Consider the following 22891-nt stretch of genomic DNA (forward strand, 5'->3'; position numbering starts at 1 on the left):
ACATTAAATATTTCATAAACTAATAGCCATAAACGGCTGAAACAAATACTATTGACTTCAGAATTCCAGGCTCTATCAATGTGCTGAACTTCATTAGTTATTTCTTGTATAGTATATTAGTTAATACAATCACCACTCTTATACAAATATTGTCTATCATACGGCACAAATTCCTTAGACATGACAAGTCACTAAGTTACAGTAGTAATCCAACCTAGACGATGGTACAAATTTGGCAACCTTCCTCTACTCCGACGTCCAGACATAAAATATCGAAAAACCGATAATATTAAAACAAAACAAAAACGAGGGTATTTGTTTCAAAGGACCGACAACCAAAGGGAAGCTCTCTCGTTACATATTTCGATCACGACAAAAGTGAACGGTAATGACATCGAAAGCACCTCGAGCGCGATCCTCCAGCGGGGCAAATAACCGAGCAACCGTGGCGGGGGTTGGCCAGAGTGGTACCGCTTCTAAAAGCATACCCGACGGTGTCAGTGACGGACATTTATTGACATAACATTCGCGGATCGCGCGGCCATCGCTGGTTATCGACTTCCCAACGCGTGTGTGCAATATATACTCGCCAGACTCGAAGGAAACACACACGTGACTCTGAATTCCTTTTATTTCTCCCCTCTGTTCCGCCTCGAGAGAGCTGGCACTCTTCGAACGGACCAAATCGCTGTTGCCCTAGACCGTTCTCTTTCTCTGCCTTGGACAGAACCAATCGCGCGCGTGTTTCTTGGTAGCCAGCGACTGACCGACGGACCAACCGACTTATCGTTCAAACTAATTACCCAGACGCCGCCGCGGCGTTCTCCAACCGGCCGGGAAACAAACGCTCGGCTCGGTTGTTCCCGTTGGAACGTTTATCACCTGGGCCCGTGCCAGGCTATTGCGTTCAGGCGAAGATAGAAACGAAAGTGGGAAAACTGCATGGCGCCCCTGACTAGTGTTTATCCGACCCAAGACCACTCCCTGTCTCTTGTTTTTTTCCGCGAGAACACTCGTGGAGCGTATTTTATGCGTACCGAGTTTTTCACTTTGTAAACGTTAACGGCAGGAAATCGAAAGCTTCGGTAGCTCTTTCTTTATCACTCGTTTCGAGGGTATCGAACCGTGAAACAAACACGGTTTAACTCCTAGTGTTGCACCGGTGCAATACTCATTTTAAGAGTGCATCAAATTCTGGGGTCGGTTAATATCCAACATTTGCTCTGCAAGTTGATGTGAAGTTGATTTTCAAGTTTTCAATTCAGAAATTCAAGTATTCTCTCCGAAAATAAAGAAAAGAAAAAAAAATGAAAAAAATTGGGTCTGTTTAATATCAATATTTTCCACTTCAAAATAGGAAGACACAACGTATGCAGGGTATCCCAAAATTGTTGTATGTTCTTGAAAGGGGTGATTCCTGTGAATTGCGACAATTTCTTCATTAGCGAAAAAGTTTTCCCAGGCTTTGTCAACGGAATATTAATGAAAAACCTCGACCAATCAGAGCGTTGGCTACGCGCTACCGCGGGAGCTCAGCCGGCAGACTCGCGCTCTGATTGGTCGGGGTTTTTCGTTAATATCTCGTTAACAAAGCCTCGGAGAAATTTTTCGCCAAGGAAAAAGTTATTTCAAATCACCCCAAAACTCACCCCTTTGAAGGACTTATACGTATTTTGAGACAACCTGTATATCAGTCTTATAATTTTGAAATAACGATTTAAGGGACTGGGCGTTAAAGAGTTAAATACTCTTTCGCGTATCAAGCTTTCCATTTATTATGTCTACGAACCTCCGGTGGCGTTAATTAATTACGAAATGTTCTTCGGTTAAATTTCATAGCAAATACGTCGACGGTTTTCATGGGGTGGGGGGTTCGACGTACCAATTTTCCTCGACTCATTAGACCACAGGCGACACGAAGACACTCGACGAACAATTTCCGCGGTGACGAAGCTGCAGCTTACCAGAGGAGAAGCCTTACGAGAACGCGTGTTACGTAGGTCGTGTAATTCGACTAGGAAGGCGCGTAAGTTTCACCCTTAACCTTTCCCCCGGCCAACGTAATACGAATAAACGGGTGTCGTTTATTATTTAACGGGAACCACTTCGCGCGGCATCCCACGTTTCCATATTAGGCCAGGCATTTCGGTAATTAATTTCGAACGCGTTCAAGCAAATGCATATCTAAAAGTCACACTTTTCAAACTTTAGAGGAAAGCAAATCAAACTATAACTTTAGAACCATTCGGTATAGAATTGAAACAAGTCTATACGTAGAAATGGTGAACTTTACATTAATTCCCATATGATTGACTTTACACTGTTTAAAAAATATCAACTTAATATCATTTTCCGACTATTAAAAACTAGACGACTTTGAACGAAATAATTCTTACCACCAGAAAGAGTGAAATATTTGATACAGGAAGCATGTAAAATATCGTTTTTTTAAAAGTGGATTTAGTACACTCCGGGCACCAGATATAGATTTTCCAAGTGAAAACAGTACGGTAAAACGTTCCTCGTGCCAGTTTTTCAAATGGGATTCGCGAAAGCACGGACACGGGAACCCCCAGAGGCATCGACGTCGAGGATCCTGGCAAACAAAAGCTGGACTGTTTCGCGTGATTCCCGTTAAAGGTGTGTTGCAAAGGGAACGACAAGAGACACACAGTTGGTTCTTTGATCGGGGCGACGGATTGCAACAAAATATCTGAAACGAAGAAAACCGCGACGAATCGGCCCACATCTGTCCCAGAATTTCCTACACAAGAATGACAGCTGCGCATCGGAGAATTCGCCCAGTCGTGGTTCTCGAGAATTTCCTCGACCTAACATCGAATTTATGACGCGTAAATTTGGCCCCACGACGCGCACTGTACCCTGCGCATAATCCCCGATTTTTTCGTGAAAATGCTTGAAACGAGGTCGTCGCGTAGTTTCGAAGATCGACGAGCTACGAAAGCTTCTGTAACCACGGATATTTGTGGGAGGGGGAGGGGGGTCGAGCAACGCAAACGCCGGTTGTTTTTACGTCGGCATGACGACGAGGGTTCAAAGGACAAAGAGCAAAAGCGTGAAGGAAGAAAGAGAGAGAGAGAGAGAGGCGGAATCGCGACGATCTAACCTAACTGCAACCTGAACGGCCCTCGTGTGTCACGCTACACCCTTGCACCCTTTCTCTGGGGTTTCTCGCCCGCCTATCCCCGACGAGAGCCACGTTGAATCGGCGCGTCGCGTTACCCAGGCAACCAAGGAACCTCTTGATCGAAAAAAGGACGCGGATGATTCTCAAGACTTGATGTCCTGGGGACCCAAGGCTGAGGTTAGGTCTCGAGAATCCTCGAATGTTCGCTCGGTATCCTAGCGTAAATATTGTATGTATGTATACATGTACCTCGATGTGTCCCGTCGAAATAAAGGGAAGCCGTGGAAAATTCCGATAGTTCAGAGAACGAACAAATTTTTCTGTCGAGACTTCGGTAAAGAATCAGCCCTCCTCGCGAGCCAGCGCGTCCCGTTTTGCAGCGCGATTGATTTCTACGAACGTTGGCCACCGCCATCGAGCAAGGGTTCGCGCGATCCTCGTTGGTACACACGCGCCTAACCGCACACAGAGGCAGACGGGTTCGCAACCAGTCCTAACTATGGATGTGTATGTATGCACCGTGTACCGGCGGGCAACGACAGACTGAGACGGAGAACCAAGGCAGGGCAAAAGCGCGACGGAGAAAGAGAGAAGGAAACAAAGGGGGAAAGGACAAAGCGTCGACGCGTTCCAAGTTCGGTCGTACCTATTCCGTAGGAAACGTGTACGCGTCTCTCTCATTCTCGTCTCTACGGTGATGTTGTGTCCCTTTCACTGTCCCTCGTGCACGTACACAAACACACACAAACATTACACGTATATCTAGAGACATACACAGAGACGTACAGTCTCTTTTTCCCTCTCCTGAGCGTTATATATGTATACGAGAGACACAGCATCGGGCGTGCGCTAGCACGCAGGCAGAGGACAGATGCGTCGTGCATCAGCAGTTGCACGCGTTTTTTCCCCCCTCTGGTCGGTTTTCTACGCGAAATAAAGCATGGACAGAGAGAACGAAATATCCAGGAGAGGCAGGCGAAATCCGTGTGTGTGTATATACGTAGAAAGAGAGAGATGAAGTTCGTTATCAAGCGATTCCGAAGCGCGGGCATGACACATACAGAGCAGTGCACCATGAAAACAAACAGTCCAGAATGAAAAGCCAAGCGGTAGAGGGGAAAAGAGAGAAGGAACGATTCGCGAAACGTGTACAAGATGCGGGAGAAGGAGCAACATTCGCTAGCAGAGAAAGCCAGACCTTCGTATTTTATACGTCGAGCGACACGCACGCACACACACACGCGCACAGTAAACCAGACAGACCAGGAACCACTGTCGAACGACTTGAATCGCCAGGAGAAATAATAATCATAATAATAATAATAATAATAATAAAAATAAATAATCTCGATGTTTGTATCATGGCGTTTCTTTTCACTTACCCTACTGCCGAGAAGGTTGTGTATGGAAACATCGTCGTACACGAACGCTTCCAGGATAACCAAACGGTCGCTCCGAATCCTCACGGTCCTCCCGTCTAGCCGGTCTCGTCCTTAATGCTTTGTGCTTTGTCACACGGTCTCGGAGGAATGAACGACGCCGGGCACCATAGATTATAAAAACGAACCACACACAACCACTCTCTCTTTCTCTACGACGGGATCGAGAGGCAAGGAACACAAGTTCAAGGTCGCGACGACCGACGCGAACTAGCTTCGAAGGATGCACAACGACGCGATATATGCGCGGCGTGTCGCGGCGGCGTTGGGAGGAGGGGTTTCACGGTGCCGCCAAAACAACACGACCACCTTGCGAACGTTCTCGACGTGACCACCACACTCGACCGGAACAAAGGGACTACTGGTCCAACGTGCCGGTCCACGGCAAACAGGGCCTTCCTTCGCATACGGGGGAACGTAGAAAAGGAACGCCGCGCGCGCGGCGTTTGACACAACACGCTCTCTCACCCGTGTATGACACGCCGGGTTCTACAAACCAATTATAACCTCCACTGTCAAGGATCACGAGAGAATATCACACACCGCGATCACAAACGGACACGCGATGAAACTAACTAATTCCGTCGATCACACAAACACTGTTCTGTTGTTCTGTTTCCTTTAGTTTCGTCGCGACCGAATATATTTGTAGGTTAGTCGAACGTACCGGCCACACGGTAACGGCGTCGTTGCGCGTCTCTCTCCCGATCCTCGCGGTTCACAGTGTGGCAGCTGTGCGCTCGCCGCTTCGACTCGCACTGGTGGGGATGGCGACACACCGAAGAGGGTAGAGGGGATGGGCGAGAGAGGAACGGCGGAACCAGAACTGACGACGCGATCCTCGCCGGGAAAGTGGGGAGAGAGCAGATTGGCCGAACCAAGGGATACGTAGCGAAGTAGGGGTAGGTTAGGTTGGGACACCTGGGGGGAGAGAAGCGAGCGCACCCCTATGCGAACGTGGCCGCGGTGCGTACTAGCGGACCAGCCGTCGCACGCACGCCAATATTTTTGAATGGTCGCGAAATTTCGGCATTACCTTGTCGATTAAATTCATCCGCCTATAGATTTCACTTACGTTCTAGGAATAGTATTTAATCCTACGTATTAGATCCAATTAGCCAAGGTAGCCGGCAACTACCCTAAACATTGGTTCTGATCCTCGTAGACCGCCAAAATTCAAATGTTCAGATCGTGATACGTTGGTTACCGATACAAGCGAGTCAATTTCTCTGTTTTTGTTTTATGAGGGAGACTTGGATTACATTGCGGTAGACGTTCTAGGACTACTATTTAATCCTACGTATTAGATCCAATTAGTCGAGGTAGTCGACACCTACCCTCAACATTGGTTCTGATCCTCGTAGACCGCCAAAATTCAAATGTTCAAATCTTGATACGTTGGTTACTGATACAAGCGAGTCGATTTTTCTATTTTTGTTTTATGTGGGAGACCTAGATTACGTTGATGACGAATTACGTTGTTAGAGAGGAACAAGGATTAACTCTCAATCGCGCTGCACTGTGGTAGCAACAACCGTCACGATACACGGTGCACTACTGTACGTAGCGTGGTTATTTATTAATCAAAATCACACATGAATTGTTATTTCTTTTAGTATTCTGCAATTATATTTATTAACACGTTTACTGTCATGTCATTTTTGGGAAACCGGTTCCTGACGCCACGATCATACTTCATTCCTGTCTCAGAACGCCGGTATAGTATACCAATTACATGAATTTACTACGAGTTAACTCGTACATGACTTCTAAAAGTAGATAGTCATTTACGAGTATACTTGTAGTCAGCCTCTGTGGCAAACTTGCAAAGTACGAGTTATTACGTACTCGGCAATCAACGTGTTAAAAACGTAATTTGCAAACATAAAACATTTAATATGAATATATGTTTGCCCACCAAATGAGCATTGGGCCCCTTAAGGCTCTGTTCGCACCAGACGAACGTCTTGCCTTCGACGCCTATGCCAACTGTTCGCAGTCAATGGATTAACACTAAACTTACCACGACCGGTCGAACTACCGGTTTTGCCATTCTAATTCCTGTATTTTTGATGGGTCCGGTAGGTTTAATGTCAATGATCGTAATCGATAACGTCTCTTTCCGTATGTGCTCGTCCGATCACGAGTTTTTAAATCTAGTTCGGATAACACGGTTTTTTGACCGAATCGGTAATAAACGAAATAAATATTCACACGTACAAATGAACTAAGCATACACGTCGGAGTTGGTGTTTCGGTGAATATACAGAATCGTATGAACGCTGCTTTATCATCGTATCGGCAAAATGAACGAATAGGCCAAAAAATCGTATTACCTGAATTGGCTGTTTTATCGTTTCTTTCGCGGACAAAACGCTGTCCGTGCGTTTCCGGGATGCACCGGCGAGTGCAACACGCGTCAAACGATCGGGAACACACGCGTTAACGGCCAAGCGATACCTGGGGACACGTGTGCTCTGCGCCGCGACACAAAGAGACGTGTGTGGGCTCTCGATGGGGAAATCGGCGCGAAACGGGATAGACACGATCAACCAACGCCGAACACGAGTTACGCAATACAACCGACGAGAGTGCACGCAATGCACACACACACACACACACATGCATACGTATATAAAAGTAAGGAGCAGCAAAGTACAGTATCGGTTTAAAAATGTCGGGGGCGGGCGAGTCGGTAGTTACCGCTCTCGTTATGGAAAGTTTCGAAACAACTTGCTGAACTTTTCAAATTATCCCGTTAAAGTATCTCTTCTCCACCTCCTCGTTTACCTATCCTTCCGCGATCGTCGACCAGTAATCTTGCGACGACTATTGATCTCGTAACCGTAGATAAAAAAAAAAAAAAAAAAAAAAAAAGGAGTTTCATGGGGTTTCTCAGGGGCGACAACGTTAGTCGAAACTTAAGAAAACAAGGAGAACATAAAAGTTACACCACTATGGCGACGAAAATGGTACTAATTGTGTCGGTGGACCGTCCACAGGCGGTGTACCTAAATCGTGGATGTAATTGCGGTTGCACTTTTCCCTCAGACCTTCCACCCCCTAATCCCTTCTGCCGCGGGCACAGTTGCTCGGTTACGAGCAGGCCTCTTTACTCGAGAATTACAAGGCGGTGGAACGACGAAGAGGGGCAGGTCAGGATCGGGGAGAGACTCTAGAGCTGGCCGGCCTCCAAGTCGTTGACCAGATTCTGGACGCGCCGTTTCTCGACCCAAGGTAAATGTGTCGGCGTCACTCGACGTCGTTGTACGCGGCATTGCACCGCGGCGACGAGCCATCGGAGGACAAAAAAGAAAGAGAAGACCAGGGGGAACCTTATCGCGAGACGGTCGTGAGCGATGATTCACGGCCGCATGTCTCGACGCGTGTCTGTCACGATCGCGGCTACCGATCGAGCACGCGTTAAAGCAACAAAAAAGTACGAATATCAATGATCGACCAATCGAACGATAAATTTTGCAATTACCGAGAGTATCGTTGAAGGTACACTCCCGGTTATAAGTATTAGGACATTATGAAAGTTTGAAATAAATATTGTTTAGGGGGTATTAAACCTTTCGTTATGACGCGCTTGTGACAGAATATGATCGCTGTGGAGAATATCTTATGTAGACAGTGTGAAATGGAGATATATAGTAAATCATCGATGAGTGTTCGAAGGCTCCTCGGCACTGAACATTAAATATTTCGTATTTACTATTCCGAGATCGTTATGAGGACCTCTTCTTGTCAGTGCTTAGGAGCCTTCGAACACTCATCGATGATTTACTGTAATATAGTATTACAAATACAAATCGAAAAGTCCTTTACCGTTTCGTAATCTGAAGCTCCATTTCCAAGATATTGGCAGTTGAACGAACTCCAATCAGCTGAGCAGTGGGCCATACGTACGCGCAGACACAGCCAAGAAGCGCACGACACGTCACTGGTCCACCACACAACTGATTTGTGTTCGTTCAACTGTTAATATCTCGAAAATCGAACTTCAGATTACAAAACGGTAAAGAATTTTTCGACTTGTATTTGCATGAGTAATATGTCATGTTGCCGATTGCCCCATCTTTTTTGGACACCCTGTATATAATATGGATGTACACTGACGAGCAAACTCGGCTTCCGCTGGGGGAAGTAGTGACGTAGAAGAAAAGTCTCCTAGCACTTAGTAAATTTATTTCAAGTACTGAAATAAATGTTAAACCGAATGTTAATTTGGTATAAATTCCATTAACTCCTAAAACTAAATGGTAGCAGGCCCTTCGCCAACTTCACTTTTTCCCCTAGCGTGTACCCTCGCGAGCAAACTCGACTTCCATTAGGGGAAAAAGTAACGTAGGGAAAAGGCCTCGTACAACTTTGTAAATTTATTTCAGGTACTGAAACAAATTGTTAAATCGTATGTTTATTCGGCATAAATTTCAGTAATTTCCAATACCACGTGGTACGAGCACGGTAGGAGGCCTTTACCCAACACTACTTTTTTCCCTAGCGGAAGCAGAGTATGTTCGTGGGTGTACATATACACTCTTCGTACGTCAGCCTCCACTAAACGTAAATTTTTACTAAAAATCATATTTTTTTCGTACAGCCCACATGTTCTAATACATACTTACGACCAACAGTGTATATCCAAGAAACGGACAGATCTTAGAAAGTAGTCCTACACCGCACGGGATGCTCTCAAAACTAGTATCTCGATGAAATCCGTCCCCGTTCCCTATTAATATATGCACGTGTCTCTCGACGCAGCATCCGCGTATATCTAGATTATTTCGCGTTTCCATGGATCCTATCCGCACGAAAAACCGAACCCAGTGCCGCACAACAGTTCGGCTTTGTAAGCATTTTTCATTCGACGACTGGGGGAACGTAGGCTTTCTACTCGGATATTACGAATATCATCTCGGGTGTAGTCGAGAGATAACATAACAGATACGCAGAGTAGACTAACCCGTCAACATCGAAATGGCACGGGATTCTTCCATTCCACGACAACACGGTTATCCGTGGGGTTGTCGCGACGAACGACATTTCACGGCTTATCGCGAAACGAACGATTTCCACCTGGTTCGTCGAAGACAAAAGGCAGGAAGTACTCTCTCGGACTTCCTCGTCCGGGAAAGGAAGGGGAGGGTAACACGAACCCACCGATGGGGGAAGACAGAGAGCAGCCCTGGGGTTAGCGACACTTGTGGTGCTTCCATCGCGCCCGGTTGAAACCTATCCTCTTTCCTACACGCTCCTTTTTCACCGTTCCACCCACACTCCCGCCGAACGCACCGTCCACGGACGAAGCGAGCGATTTTATTAAGTAAATTGAATTTGCACGGCGCGACTTGCACAACCCGAGGCACAACACCCGGTTTTCTCCTTAGGGACCGAACGTCGTTGTCGCGGATCGAGCTAACGAACTATGGCTCTCTAATTGATTTCCTCGAACAGACATATCCGGAGAACGTTAAACGTCTCGAATCGATGTTTCTCACGGGGAATTTTTTTTTTTTTTTATCGAAATACCTGTCTACATCGACGGATTGGGAATTCGATCGGATACAGATGCCTCGCCACAGGGGCCCGAACCTAAGAATCGTTATTCATTTTTTATTATTATACCCAATTCGGGTTTTACACGATAGATACGTTCTGGAAGAATGCTGGGGGACAAAATGGTGTAGAAAAATATATTGTATCCAGACCTAAAAGATCAGCTAAAAATAATACAATAAATCGTATCAAAATTCATGTTAGAATCTTATTATTTTTACGTGTTTGCATTTTTTATTTTATAAAGATTGCACACGTATATAAAAATGTATTATATATGAAGTAAATTATCACTTGAATAGTCGTTTCTTCTGAACAAAATTAGGTAACACTACTCTCCTGTGGTGTCTATGTTTCACTCCATTTAAGATCGAATTCAATTATTAATCCTCTTGTACCTGTTTTGAAAGTATATAATGACTTCGTGATCATCAATTAAAATCATTCATTTCATGATGTCATTAATGACTTCAGACCAATTTACGATTAGCCAGGAGGCTCTACTCGAATTCTAAGCGGCCTCGTACACACCGTCCCTTTTAAATATCACGGAAATTGAAACTATAAATTTGTCGGCCCCGTAAATCTCGCGACTTACAGCGCGTAAACTGGCCACTTTCGCGTCTCCAGCGTGGCTAAAACTGGGAACAAAACGATGAAATAAGAAACACTGGGTACTAGAGTAGATACAAAGGAAAAAAAAAGCCAGATCTCAGAATAGCGACAACTAGAAAAAAGTAACGTTATCGTACTGATTTTCGTGATCTCCATGAAGACGAAAGATTCTCCTCGGTTCTCAATTTTCTATGGGGGAAAACTCAGTCCTACCAGGATTACTCGCGGGACGCGTTATTCATCCAAGAAACACGATGCAAGATTACCCTTGTTCGATGTAAACTCCGGGGCCATAGAGTCCCATAAAAGTAGTATACATCGGTGTCTCATCTAATGCAAGTTTCAGATGACCGTTTCCTCCGTGACGAACTGCAGAATACATTCTCGTTTCCCGTGACTGGCGAAACCAGCGAAAGAGGATCGTACGCGATATCTATCTAGAAGAAACCTCGGAAAGGAAACGCGTACAGAACCGTCACGAAGGGAGAAAAATTCACTCGAAAACCATGCTTCTGTTTTAAATAATTCCTACGTGAATCGAAATCTGATGCGCTGCACTTCAACGAGCTACTAGGGGGGAATCGTGCTTTCTCAACCGGAAACTTCCATTTTCCATTAATCTCGTAACCAGATAGTTGATCCTTGGGATCGGTATATGTAATAGCAAATAACAATCGTGGGGATACTCTTCGCAATTATGCTTCGGGTAACAAGTTGATCTTGTATTAGGCAGTATTATTATGATTCTCCCTTGTGTTACCGGCTTGGAAATGGAAGAACGACAAATCCTGTTTGAGAAGCGAATTTTTTCGTTAGAGCGAGAGCAATAATACATGGAAGAATTGTCCTTGACCTAATATATTTCCATAAAATACTCAATGGGCAAATATATTGTTCGAATATTAATAATTGAAAGATTAGACACTCTCCTACATTCACAATTTCATTATACACCTTTCGATTTGATCATAACGATGTCATCACCGGACTATCGAATATAGCTGGTAAATTCTCTAACATCATAAATTTCTTTGACGACTTTACATCATCTTTTAAATCAAATGCAACTTGTAGAAATTAATTATATACCCTGCGACATCTCACGTATCTAAACAAATTATGAAGAAAAAGGGGCCAACCTATTTATAAATAAATAAATAGACAAAACAATAATTTAACTTAATTTTTACTGGTAAAAACCCTATGTTACAATACGTAATTGAAAACGTTGCAACAGAAGATCAAATATAATTTAGGTGAGACATAACTATAAAAAGAATAAAAATCACATACTTTATGTACTAAACAGAACTTATCAAAAAGTTCTATAACTTTTTCGATTCCTATTTAAAATTATTTACGTTGTCTGCAAAAATACTAATCTCATCGTTCCAATTATCTGCCAAAGATAATTCTGAGAAAATTCTCGAAGATCACGAACACAAATGCAAGTGAGAATCTCTTGTAATACGACTGGGGGTGAGTACCACGGCCGAGAAGTAGAAATACTTAATTCCATTTTGGAAATAATTTGTTACAAAAAAAAAAAAAAAAAGGAGGTTGAAGATCTCGATTCCATTAGAATTCCACGCATAAATGGGTTAAGTATGTGTTCCACGGTGGAACGAAGCAGGAAAGAAAAGGCAAGAAAAGAAGCCAGGGGGTTGGGCAGCAAGTAGTAAAGATACGGTTTGTGTCTGCCGCCCGGCCGTGCCAGCCGGTGCACATCGTGACGTGAATGCGTGCGCGAGAACGATTTCTATCCCCGCCGTCGCGTCGTGTCGTTTCGCGATTTACTGCTTACCCATTCGCCGTTTGCATTTACCACGCCCTGTGTGTTCCCTTCTGCCTATCCCTCGAAATTATACCACGAACAAGAAACCGCCAGAGTAAAACAAAAAAAAAAAAGCTCAGGGCAACATTCTGGCGAATCCACTGCAGACTACAAGCACCAAGGTTTCCCTCCGAATCGTTCAATCGTGCGTTTAAAATTGTCCGTTACGATTCGTAGACGCGTTACAAGGCGTTCTATTTCAATCAGAACGAGAATTAGATTCAATTCCTGTTTTTAGATAATAGTTACGTTTCGGAAAAATGCGTGTAACAAAAATTCGTGTAGAGAAATATACTGTATCTATGGATAAATAGAAGATTGCTTCTAGACTTAAAGCAGAAATAACACAATGAATCAAAATACAAAAAGTTCGTGTACACAGAATTAGGTGTATGCAGGATGATAGAAAAATAGGTCCGATACTTATAAAATGTTTAATCGACTAAAAGCAATCCTTCCTTGTAAAATTAACTTTTATTATTTATTACAGTTCCATATCATAACTGATTCTCTTCGCAACACGTTGAATTTATACACTTCATAAACGTAGTTGTAGTACAAATAATCATTCACATCTGATGTTCAATATGTCTTCTTTCCATTGTTACACCATAGATCGCCGTACATTTTCAATAGTCAGCAAGTTGTTCATTCACAAATATTCCGAATAAATTACTAAAAGTTGATTTTACAGGGAAAGGATTGCTTTTAGGATCAACATTGATTAGACATTTTTTACTCCTCATTTTTAATTACCTTCAGTGAATATTATAAAGCCTATAAATATCGGACCTTTTTTCTTTATCACCCTGTATAAATCTCTGTAACGTCAAAGCGAATCTATCGATCGTCAAACGCTGCTCGACAATTCGGAAGGACACAGAATCGCGTGAACCAGAGGTCGAAGTCCGTGTCGATCCGGGATATCCTGGCAGGTGTATATCGGAGGGGGTCGAGATCGTTACCAAAACCCTGTCGTACCATCGACTCTACGGCCCCGTTTCGAGCTTGATACCCGTATCGATTCTCGAGGAGGCCTAGAGACGCCGTCGGAGGAACAGGGACGGAGAGAAAGAGAGAAAAAGGGGTGGTGTGGGGGGTAGAGGAGGAAAAGGAAATAGGCAGAGAAGAAAGAATGGGTCGGCCGAATGGAGAAGAAGAAAGAGCAGGCAAACGAAAGAAAAGGAAGAGAGAGAGAGAGAAAGTAGTTATTCTCCTCGCACGACAAAAGTACGGGTCTTCGTTACCCCTTATCGGACACCGGAACCAGTATCGACAGCCCTCGGGGTCATTCCGATCGAAGAATCGTCGAGACGAGGCCTCGACTCGAGGCTCCGTAGAAAATCGGAATTAAAAAGGTGCCTGGAAATTTGACCTATGCTCGACCATCCACCGAATATCGAATTAGAGAACTTTTCTTGAAGCTTTTAGGATGAAATTATAGACCCTACTGTAATTTTCACGTGATTTCTCACCCTGTGGAGTCTCAAAGATCACGTTCTGGCCATAGAACAACGGACTCTGATTGTACGTTTTAGGGGGATGGAAGGTGGACTGACGACACCCTGCGTTCCTTATTTTCTCGGCGATTTATTCCGCAAACGACGAACGTATTACCGGTTTCACGGACGACAGAGGGACAGAGACATCCACAGGAGGGTAGACAAGCCGTTATCGGTGAAACGTCTGTGCTGGCCCCCCGTCTTTTATAGGCGACTCGATGGCACGAATGCACTCTTTAAACTAGCATTTCCGCGGTAAACGGCGAGGAACCGAGGATCACGCAGCGAAAGGAAGCGATCCGTGGAGACGATAATTCGAGCGTGTCCTTCGCCGGCTCTCAGGATACACATTCCAGCGGTTTGGATTTCCGTTTGAATATCACAGCTTCGAATATTGATTTGAAATTTTCATTATTATTTACTATTTAACTTCAGTCACCAAGGATCCGTAGCTTTTCTGAGGTGAAGCGGATCTGCATATTTTCAGTTGAGTAATTCAAGTATTCCCTCTAAAAATACAGAAAAAAAAAATAGGTTCGTTTAATATTGATATTTTCGAGTTCAAAATAAAGAACGATTTAAGAGTCTGGGAGTTAAAGGGTTATAAGAATAAAATAGAGAGGAAGTGAGCTGTTGAGGGGGCTCAGGTGTGGAAAATAACCGCTGGTTCCAGAAAGTTACCGATTCGAACTGTGCATCGTGACCTCTCCAAGGGTCTGTTTCTCCACCACAGACGGTGCACGAGTCCAGAAAATTGAGTTTTCTCTCGATTCCTTCTAACGTTGTCCTACCCGCTCGAATAACATCACCAGAGATGATCCCATGGTCGAAGTGATATCTAGTCTATGGGCATCCATTTGGATATCCGAATAAACTTGAATAAATTTTGGAGAATCGTTGGGAAATTTAACCTTGTTGTAGTCATCGGAAAAAAAGGAATCGAAGACAATTTTAATCTACATAAAAGTGGCTATCTTGTGAACTACTACGAAACAGAAATAAAAGTTTTTAACAAAATGCTTCGGGCGATAGAAAAAACTAATGCGGATACTGACACAATAGCAGTTCACAATATAAAGAGACGTGTGTTTTATATGTATGTCAAAACTGAAGTAGATTGGTTAACTCATTATTGAGAAATCGTGGCAGAACGAATGATGTTCGTTAAAGGGCTATGCTAGTGTGACGGCTATATAACAAGGCATTTTTTGGGAATTTTTTAAAGAAAAGCTATTGAACTCATCAATTTGAATAATATATATATATTTACTAAATAATATTTGTAAAGTATGCTACATTTTTATAAAGTAAAAACAATGTATTTTTTAAAAGTTATTTTTGAAGTCTTAACGAAATTTCATTGTTCTCTTGTGGTTGTGTGAAATAAAAAAAAAACAAATATTTTCTTAATTTGTATGTTTGTGACTACAGCCCGTACCAGAATAATTTTAAAAATTTGAGAATTAAAAAAAAAGGCGTCTTCCCAAACAAAGGGTTTAATTTATTTGCATAAAAATGGCTGGTTATCAACCCTCAAATTTGTAATTTTTAATATATCGAAAAACTCGTGGTACCGGCTAGAATGACACATCTGATGAACAGATATGCCAAGTTTGAACTAAATCGGTCAATTAGTTTTTAAATTATCATGGCCGCCGATTAAGAAAAAGTAGCTTCGAGAAAAACGCGATCAAAGTTTGAAGTACTGTTTTAGAGCATAAAAAGAGAAATATTTCATACTTACAGCTAATCACCTATTCCGGGCCATATAATACACCTTCCTCTTCCTCAAAAAATGATTGCGAATTGCAAAAAAGAAAAATCCGATTTTCTGAAACCGTCACACTTAGCATAGCCCCTTAAGTATCAACTTATTCAGTTCCGTTTGGAGTGTGATTTCTCTATTTCCAACACTCCAGAAAAACATTTTATCGAAGCGAGGCCAACGATCCTTTCAATAACACTGCAGAATTAAGTGGTTAGTTCCCACGAAGAAGTTATCGTTATCGCTCCGAAGGAGAATGGAGCGTCGAGGAGCGCAAGAGTCTGCACGCGGGCAGCTTTTATAATTCAGTATCGTCTATTTGCACGAGCGAAATCGCGGCACCGTGGCGAGCAACGTGTTCCCAACGAGAAGAGCCCCGCTCTTACGAGGCCGCGAACACCGCCTTTACAACTCCCTCGGGGCAGGAAGAATCATGGTTTCGTAAACACAGTGGCCCGTTTCGCCACGATGAATCCTTGCCTCTTCACGGGTCTTTGACGGGCTCCGAGAGAACGTATTTCGTCGAGTCTTATCGATGCTTCGCGGCTCGCTTCGTCTAATCCGCTAGTCGTAAACCCGACGAGAATTTCAACGAACTGGGAACTAACCATTGGGAATCGTGGTTCTTCGCGATGCTTGATAGTTTTGTGCAACATTAATCGGCAGCACAAGTGGGATCAATTTTTTAGAAGCATTCACAGGATATAGGATTGCTGACTCTGATCCATTTCGTGTATTTCGGCAAGGATCTGACAAGGACCGCTTAAGAAACTGTACAGTAAATCCTCGATGATTGTCCGAAGCCTCCTCAGGCACTGATAAGAAGTCCTTGGGTGTAACGATGACGATTTTAATGAGGTTTAGTGGAGTGATAGAGCTTGGAATTCTGAAGTATTAGAATGAACTATTTTCATTAGTTTATGAAATATTTAATGTTCAGTGCTGGAGAGCCTTCGAACATTAATCGAGGCTTCACTGTATTGTTGCGACACCAACGAAAAGTCACTCTGTATTCTAGTGAGACTACCCTTATGATCTGTCTATCAGAAGATAGTTTGATCGAAAGGGTTGTCAAGAAGAGTATATATAAACAAATTGACAGGAGAGTCTCTGGAAGACAATCTTAAAGAGTGGACGTGTCATGAATCTGTTATATAATTATGTTGTGAAAGTTGTATTACTGAATGTTCAGTGTTTTATATTAGAATTTCAAGTTAAATAAATGAATATTTACGGTCGTGTATGTACTTTTGTAATTTCGTTCGAAGTTATTAAAGTTTATGGGTCGGAAGAACCGAGTCAAGTGTTCGACGAAACTGGCACGTTGTTGCGATCGAACATCGATTTTTTTCTCGCGTGCTTATTACTGTTCGCTGTAATTATCGCGTAATTAATTTCGTTATTCAGCAATTCATCCGGTCCAAGCATCACCCACCTTGTCGCACGCCGAGGGTAATTGAAACGAACGGATAATAAAGTCGTCCGGTCGAGAACCCTCGCGAAGCTGCGCGTGTAATTATAATTACGGGAATCGTATTCTGTGATCGGTATGTCATTCCACCAGGGTGGAAATTTGTCTGCGTTGATATTTCTTAAAAACGAGATTCCCACGGCAAAAATAGTATCGCATAACCGAAAAAAAAAAAAAAAATAAAAAACAAAGCCATCGAGACTTGCAATCGGTATTACGCGTGAGGTCGATTTAAAACTCGTATTAATGCGAGAGTATCGGAGAGGTCAGCGTCCGTCTCAATTTCCTGGCAGGTAGTATGCGTGCTTGAAATATTCGATCGGAATTTTTAAAATTTCGCCGCGAACAGATTTCGAACGACGGCTTGTTAGTTGCGATTATACATGTACCGCAACGTACATACTCTCTCCTCGTGTGTACACTGTCGGCCATAAGTAGTAGGTCACCTACGGTATTTATACAAAATGTGATATTTGTTACACATTTATTATTCACTATATTTTATTTCCTAGTTATAATCAACACTAGAATTAATACTAAATGTATACGAAATTAAATTGTAAAATATTAAGGGTTATATTGCCAGTTGAATAAACAAATAACAATAATAATAAATTTGCAACGCATTTTTGTAATTATTCCACGTAAGGATTCCTAATACTTACGGTCGGCAGTGTACCTTGTGGACTTTACAATGTAGAGGGTCGATCAAAACTGAGGATCCGGTTATTGTCACTTTGTATTTCAATAGATTTTTTTTATTGACTAGTGTTGGTAGGATCGCAACGGGTACAGTGATTCGTCGCAGTCGACGAAATCACGGAATTCGATCCAGCTGGTTAATCCGTTAAACGATCGAAAAACCCCAGATTTATGAACGGCGCTATAGTTCAATACGTATTTATCGAGGAATCTTTTCAGTTGCATTGTGCAACGGTGTGTATCGCGCGGCATATTTTAGGTCATCGAATCTCTTCCCAGCTATCCCGCCGTCTCTGCTATTTTATTCCTTACTGGTATACGCGGGGAGGAAAAAAAGAATTGCGAGTCGGCTCCTCGGGTATTTCGTCGAAATCGCGCGCGAGGCTGTAATTAAAACGCGGCGTCGGTGGCGTCCAACTATTGGGAATTTTTTCATTCTTTCAACGTCCCCCACCACCGACCACTATAAAAACACCCGTGAATCAGTGTGAACCAATGCTCACGAATCCCAGACACTACGATAACCTCGGGAATATCACCGGGAAAAGTATCGCCACGCGCATAAAATTACTTTTGAACCGTCTACAGCCGTGTTTCCCATAGTTTGGCAACCACCACTGGGCTAGAGCATACGGAGTCTTCTCGATTATCGTCTGGCTTGTTCTACACGATTATTGTCCAGGCGTTAGCCGTGCCATTGAGGGGGGGGGGGTATGGAACCTGCCAAGCGCATACTTTGTTGTCCCTTCGCTTTTGTTGCCGAGGCTCGGGCTTCGGGCAAAAAATGAATTTACGATGGGGTCTGACAGGGCTGTTCCTGGCGGGGGTGCAAAATGTGCCCCCGCACCTGGACGGCCAAACATAGGGGCGGCTGCGGATCGTTTATTATATGTTAAATTTTGGCTGGTAAAACTAATAATCAAGACTTTTATGATTATGAAAATTTTAAACAACTAAAATTCAATCGAATTAATTTTATATGTAATCTTTGTAACGATACTCGTGTACAAGAATGAACTATCTTTATGAACAGCCCAAAATAGCATAAGATATTTAGCCACGTGTATTAGATTGAATTGATGTAGGTAATCAATGTTCGCTATTTATCAACCATCACATCATTACTGCAAACATTATACGTTAGTTTTGTACTTATATGTGGAATAAAATATTAATTTTAAATAAAAAAAAGTCTTGATTAAATAATATCAACTTAATAAGGGCGGCGATAGGTACTCGTTTTGCAATTGGACGGCCAACAACTCAGTAACGGCCCTGGGGTCTGAAGCATTTCTCCTTATAAGATTATTGTCTCCGCGCGGAGAAGAGTTCGGGACAATAATCGAGTGGAGTCTGTACCTTTCCAAACTTCTTTGTTTCACCGCCCCTTTTCAAGGTTTTTTCTATTCAGAGTTCCCCCCTTCGAGTAAACTATCTCTATTATCAAAATCTCCAAGTGTAGTTGCAGTTATAATCTTCGAATCGTAAAAAGCTAGATTGAAAATAACTAGAACAGCCCTCTGCAGATCTCCGCAACAGCCAGTTTGGAAACCTAAGGTCTACAGGGCGCATCGTTTCGCCACGATCCTTCGGAGGATCCTCTTCTTCGGTCGCGATTCGCCTCCGCCATTACCGTTTTCCTATTTACCCGTAGTCAACAAAAGGCAGCCGCGCGAGCCGATATTTCGTATCTGGCAAGCATCGAGAACGAAGCCTATCGTTACAGGCTGTCGGCCGATTTTCGAACGTTGAGCCGCTTTCGAAGGATTATGGCCGTGCGCTCGCGCGTACACCTTCGTGCAATATTCACGATAATGGGTGGGGGGGGGGGGGGGGGGGGGGGGGGGGGGGGGTGAATGACGTGAAAACGCTGTAGTGTATTCACCGATCCTATGTATCTCCCGTAAATATCGGCGGAACGTATCGAAGGTGCTGGGAAAAAATCTGGTGCAGGAATCTTAGACGATTATCGATTCATCGTTTCTTTGTCTGCTTTACAACTTAAAAAAAAAGTTAGGTACACTGTTGCTGCTTCGACGTTTCTAACGATCGTGAGAAGACGGGGTGATTCGATCGGTATTTAACCCTTTCGATACGACCACATCTACCGTGAAATGTATAAGAAAATAAACGTTCAGTAGAAACTTGAAGGGAATAAGGTGTGATATTAAATCTATTTTAACAGTTTAAGAAGGTTGTTACATACTTTGTGACAAACGACTATGTACAGTAAATCATCGATGAGTGTTGGAAGGCTCCTAGGGACTGAGGATTCAGACGTCATCCTCATCAATGGGCTGAGAATCCTGCTTTTGCACGGGGTATTGAGGAGCCTTCGAACACTCATCGATGATTTACTGTACGATGTCCTCCTAAGGCCAACTGACGTATCAGCAATTTGTACATATTTCGGATTACGAGCAATTCGAATACTAAATATTTTTTAACTTATTCTTAAATCAAAAAGCCGTATCTATTTTTTATATCCAATTTGCTATCCTTTATTTGCTTTTTTTCTTGAAACAAACTTCTTGACAGATACGTTAATTAGCCTTAGCAGGGCAGTATAGTCGCGTACACGGAGGTGTCTTCGTGGCGAGCGACTATACTCGACCATAGTATAGAAAGGGTTAATCGGTACGAAACGAAAGGAACTAGAGTGTGTCCGAAGGTAACGTTTCAACGTAAACAACCGACGAACCACTCTGCCTCGGTTTGACAGATCGGTAGGAATTTTAGTCACCGCCTACGTTATTCCAGGCGCCGAATCTGCGTTGCGTGGGCGCCTCGCCTGCACACTTGCCGTTGAGCGCGTGTGTCCCTCTCGTAAAACGATTTAGTACCAGTAACTAGTTAACGCCAGGCCACACTGTCATCATCAATCGGAACATCTTGCTTCGGGCCTCGTGTCTTCCTGAATGAATCCACGAAAATAGTCTCTCTTCGCAAGTGGACAGCTGCACGCTAGGCATCTTCGACGCCGACTGGACCAGCACAAAGCAGGGTATACCAGTTAATAACGGGGGTAATTGAGCCTATTATCATATCCGTCCGGCCGGTCGAATTATGACCGGAACAACTGGGGCGATATTCGATCAGAATTATCGTTTCGGATATCCTTCCACCACTCGCCGAATCTCTCCGTTAATCTCTTACCGAATGATTGATACGATCAATTAACGAGGGGTCTAACACGGTGAATTTTCACGGGAGCACTTTCCTCTGTTCACCAGCACGCAAAAGGAATGATTAAGCGGACTTGGTGCTCGTTTCTGTGACGAATTAAATATTAAACCGCCTGAAAATCATCTCGGACTACTTACGCGAAAATGGTACTGGTGTCTGTGACACGGGAATACACGCGTTTCCTCTGCAATGATATAGCGAAGAATTTTTCTCTCTCTGTTTCTGCGAAACAAAAGAGTTACAAATCGCTATAATCCAGGGCACAAAGGACCGCGGATAGTCACGGTCCGTGAATCATCTTCGAGATACACGACGTCCCACGCGGAGAACGTCACAAAGAGTTGATTACCGTTTTCCTCCTTCGATCTACCGAATCCTGACGAGAGTCCTCCCCGCTGTCCAGGTTAGGAGACAAAGGAAGCCTGCGAAGAAAGAGTTAATCGCGGCTTCCGGCCTGTCCTGTCGAGGAGCAGCGCGAGAGGGCAAGAAAAAAAAAAAAGAAAAAGGGGGACGCGGCTCCGTTTGTAAAATTGCGACGCGCGCCTCACCTGAAAGCGGGACTTTAATCAAAACTTCGCGAACAGAGCGAGGGGGAGAAACGGAGGGCGACACAGAAGTAGAAGAGTCCTACTTTTTTTTTTCTACGCGTCCGAACTTGCATCTGACCTTTTCCGTCAGGGCGTAGCAACAATCACTGCGCCATTGTCCTATGTTACTTCGTTCATGGTGTCGGGCAGAAGGGGGTGGGGGGTGGAAGGCAAAACCCTTCGTCAGAAAGGGCAACTATCGCGTGTTAACTTTTTAGGGTTAGGTGAGTTAAAAACTGTCCCACCTTTTGCTTAGCTTTTTATGCATGATTGGATATATTTTAACCTACCTCGAAAAGTTGAAGTTATTCATAGTCATACAGTTTAATATTTTATTTTCATATCATTTTTTTTGTATTAAAAAAATTCTGTGCAACTAGGCTTTTTATTTTTTTTTAAATCGTGTTCCTCAAAGAGTTAACCCTTTCGATGTCATGAAAAGATGGTAATTTTTGTTTAGTGTATATACAGACTCCTCTCCATTGTTGTCCCGAACTGAAGTCCAGGCCGGGACAATAATCTTGTAAGGAGAAATGTTTCAGGGTACAAGAAAGTATGCAGTTCACAGGTTCCGCGGACTCTCCCCCCCAGTGGTGGGGATAACGCCTGGACAATAATCGTGTAGGACAAGCCAGACGATAATCCAGAGGAGTCTGTACTTGCCTAATTGTTTAATGATAAGTGTACTCGTAGGAAAATAAGAAAAATTGCTTTTGCTGTTCAAGGTAAGATTTAGGTAAAACAAAAAACATATTTGTGATTTCAACACATTTTAGAATATTCCAGGACAAAAATAAAGAAGATTCGCATCGCGTACAGGTTTTCACATTTACAACTTTCACCTATGTACATAAATATATCAAAAGTTTTCGTTTGTTTTTATCGAAGTTCACAAATAATACGATTGAAAATATAAAAAAGAAAGTACATTACTTCAGAATTTACGGTTGCAGAAGGGCCTGTTCTTGGGTTTGTCGTGGTTAACCCAGCCCCTTAGCAACAGATAAAAACAATCCCTTTCTTTTTGTCCGTTCGAAAAAATACGATTTCGAAAAACGCCCCGTTCGGTAGTTAACAGTT

General features: G+C 43.3%; 1 protein-coding gene across 4 annotated transcripts in view; it reads right to left on the reverse strand.

Moving 5' to 3' along the window:
• The window catches only part of LOC107186308 (RNA-binding protein Musashi homolog 2), a 161186-nt gene that overhangs the window by 53096 nt on the left and 85199 nt on the right, over positions 1-22891 (reverse strand). The window contains exon 1 of one of the 4 annotated variants that reach the window (XM_015574143.1): positions 4531-4596. The exons of the other annotated variants lie outside the window; for them this stretch is intronic. Within the exon in view, the coding sequence (XP_015429629.1) occupies positions 4531-4562 (32 nt within the window). The 5' untranslated portion in view covers positions 4563-4596. Of the gene's footprint in view, positions 1-4530; positions 4597-22891 lie in introns of those variants that run through there. 4 annotated transcript variants of the gene reach the window in all.

Source organism: Dufourea novaeangliae, unplaced genomic scaffold (assembly GCF_001272555.1).
Source record: "Dufourea novaeangliae isolate 0120121106 unplaced genomic scaffold, ASM127255v1 scaffold64, whole genome shotgun sequence".
NCBI classification, from domain to species: Eukaryota; Metazoa; Arthropoda; class Insecta; order Hymenoptera; family Halictidae; genus Dufourea; species Dufourea novaeangliae.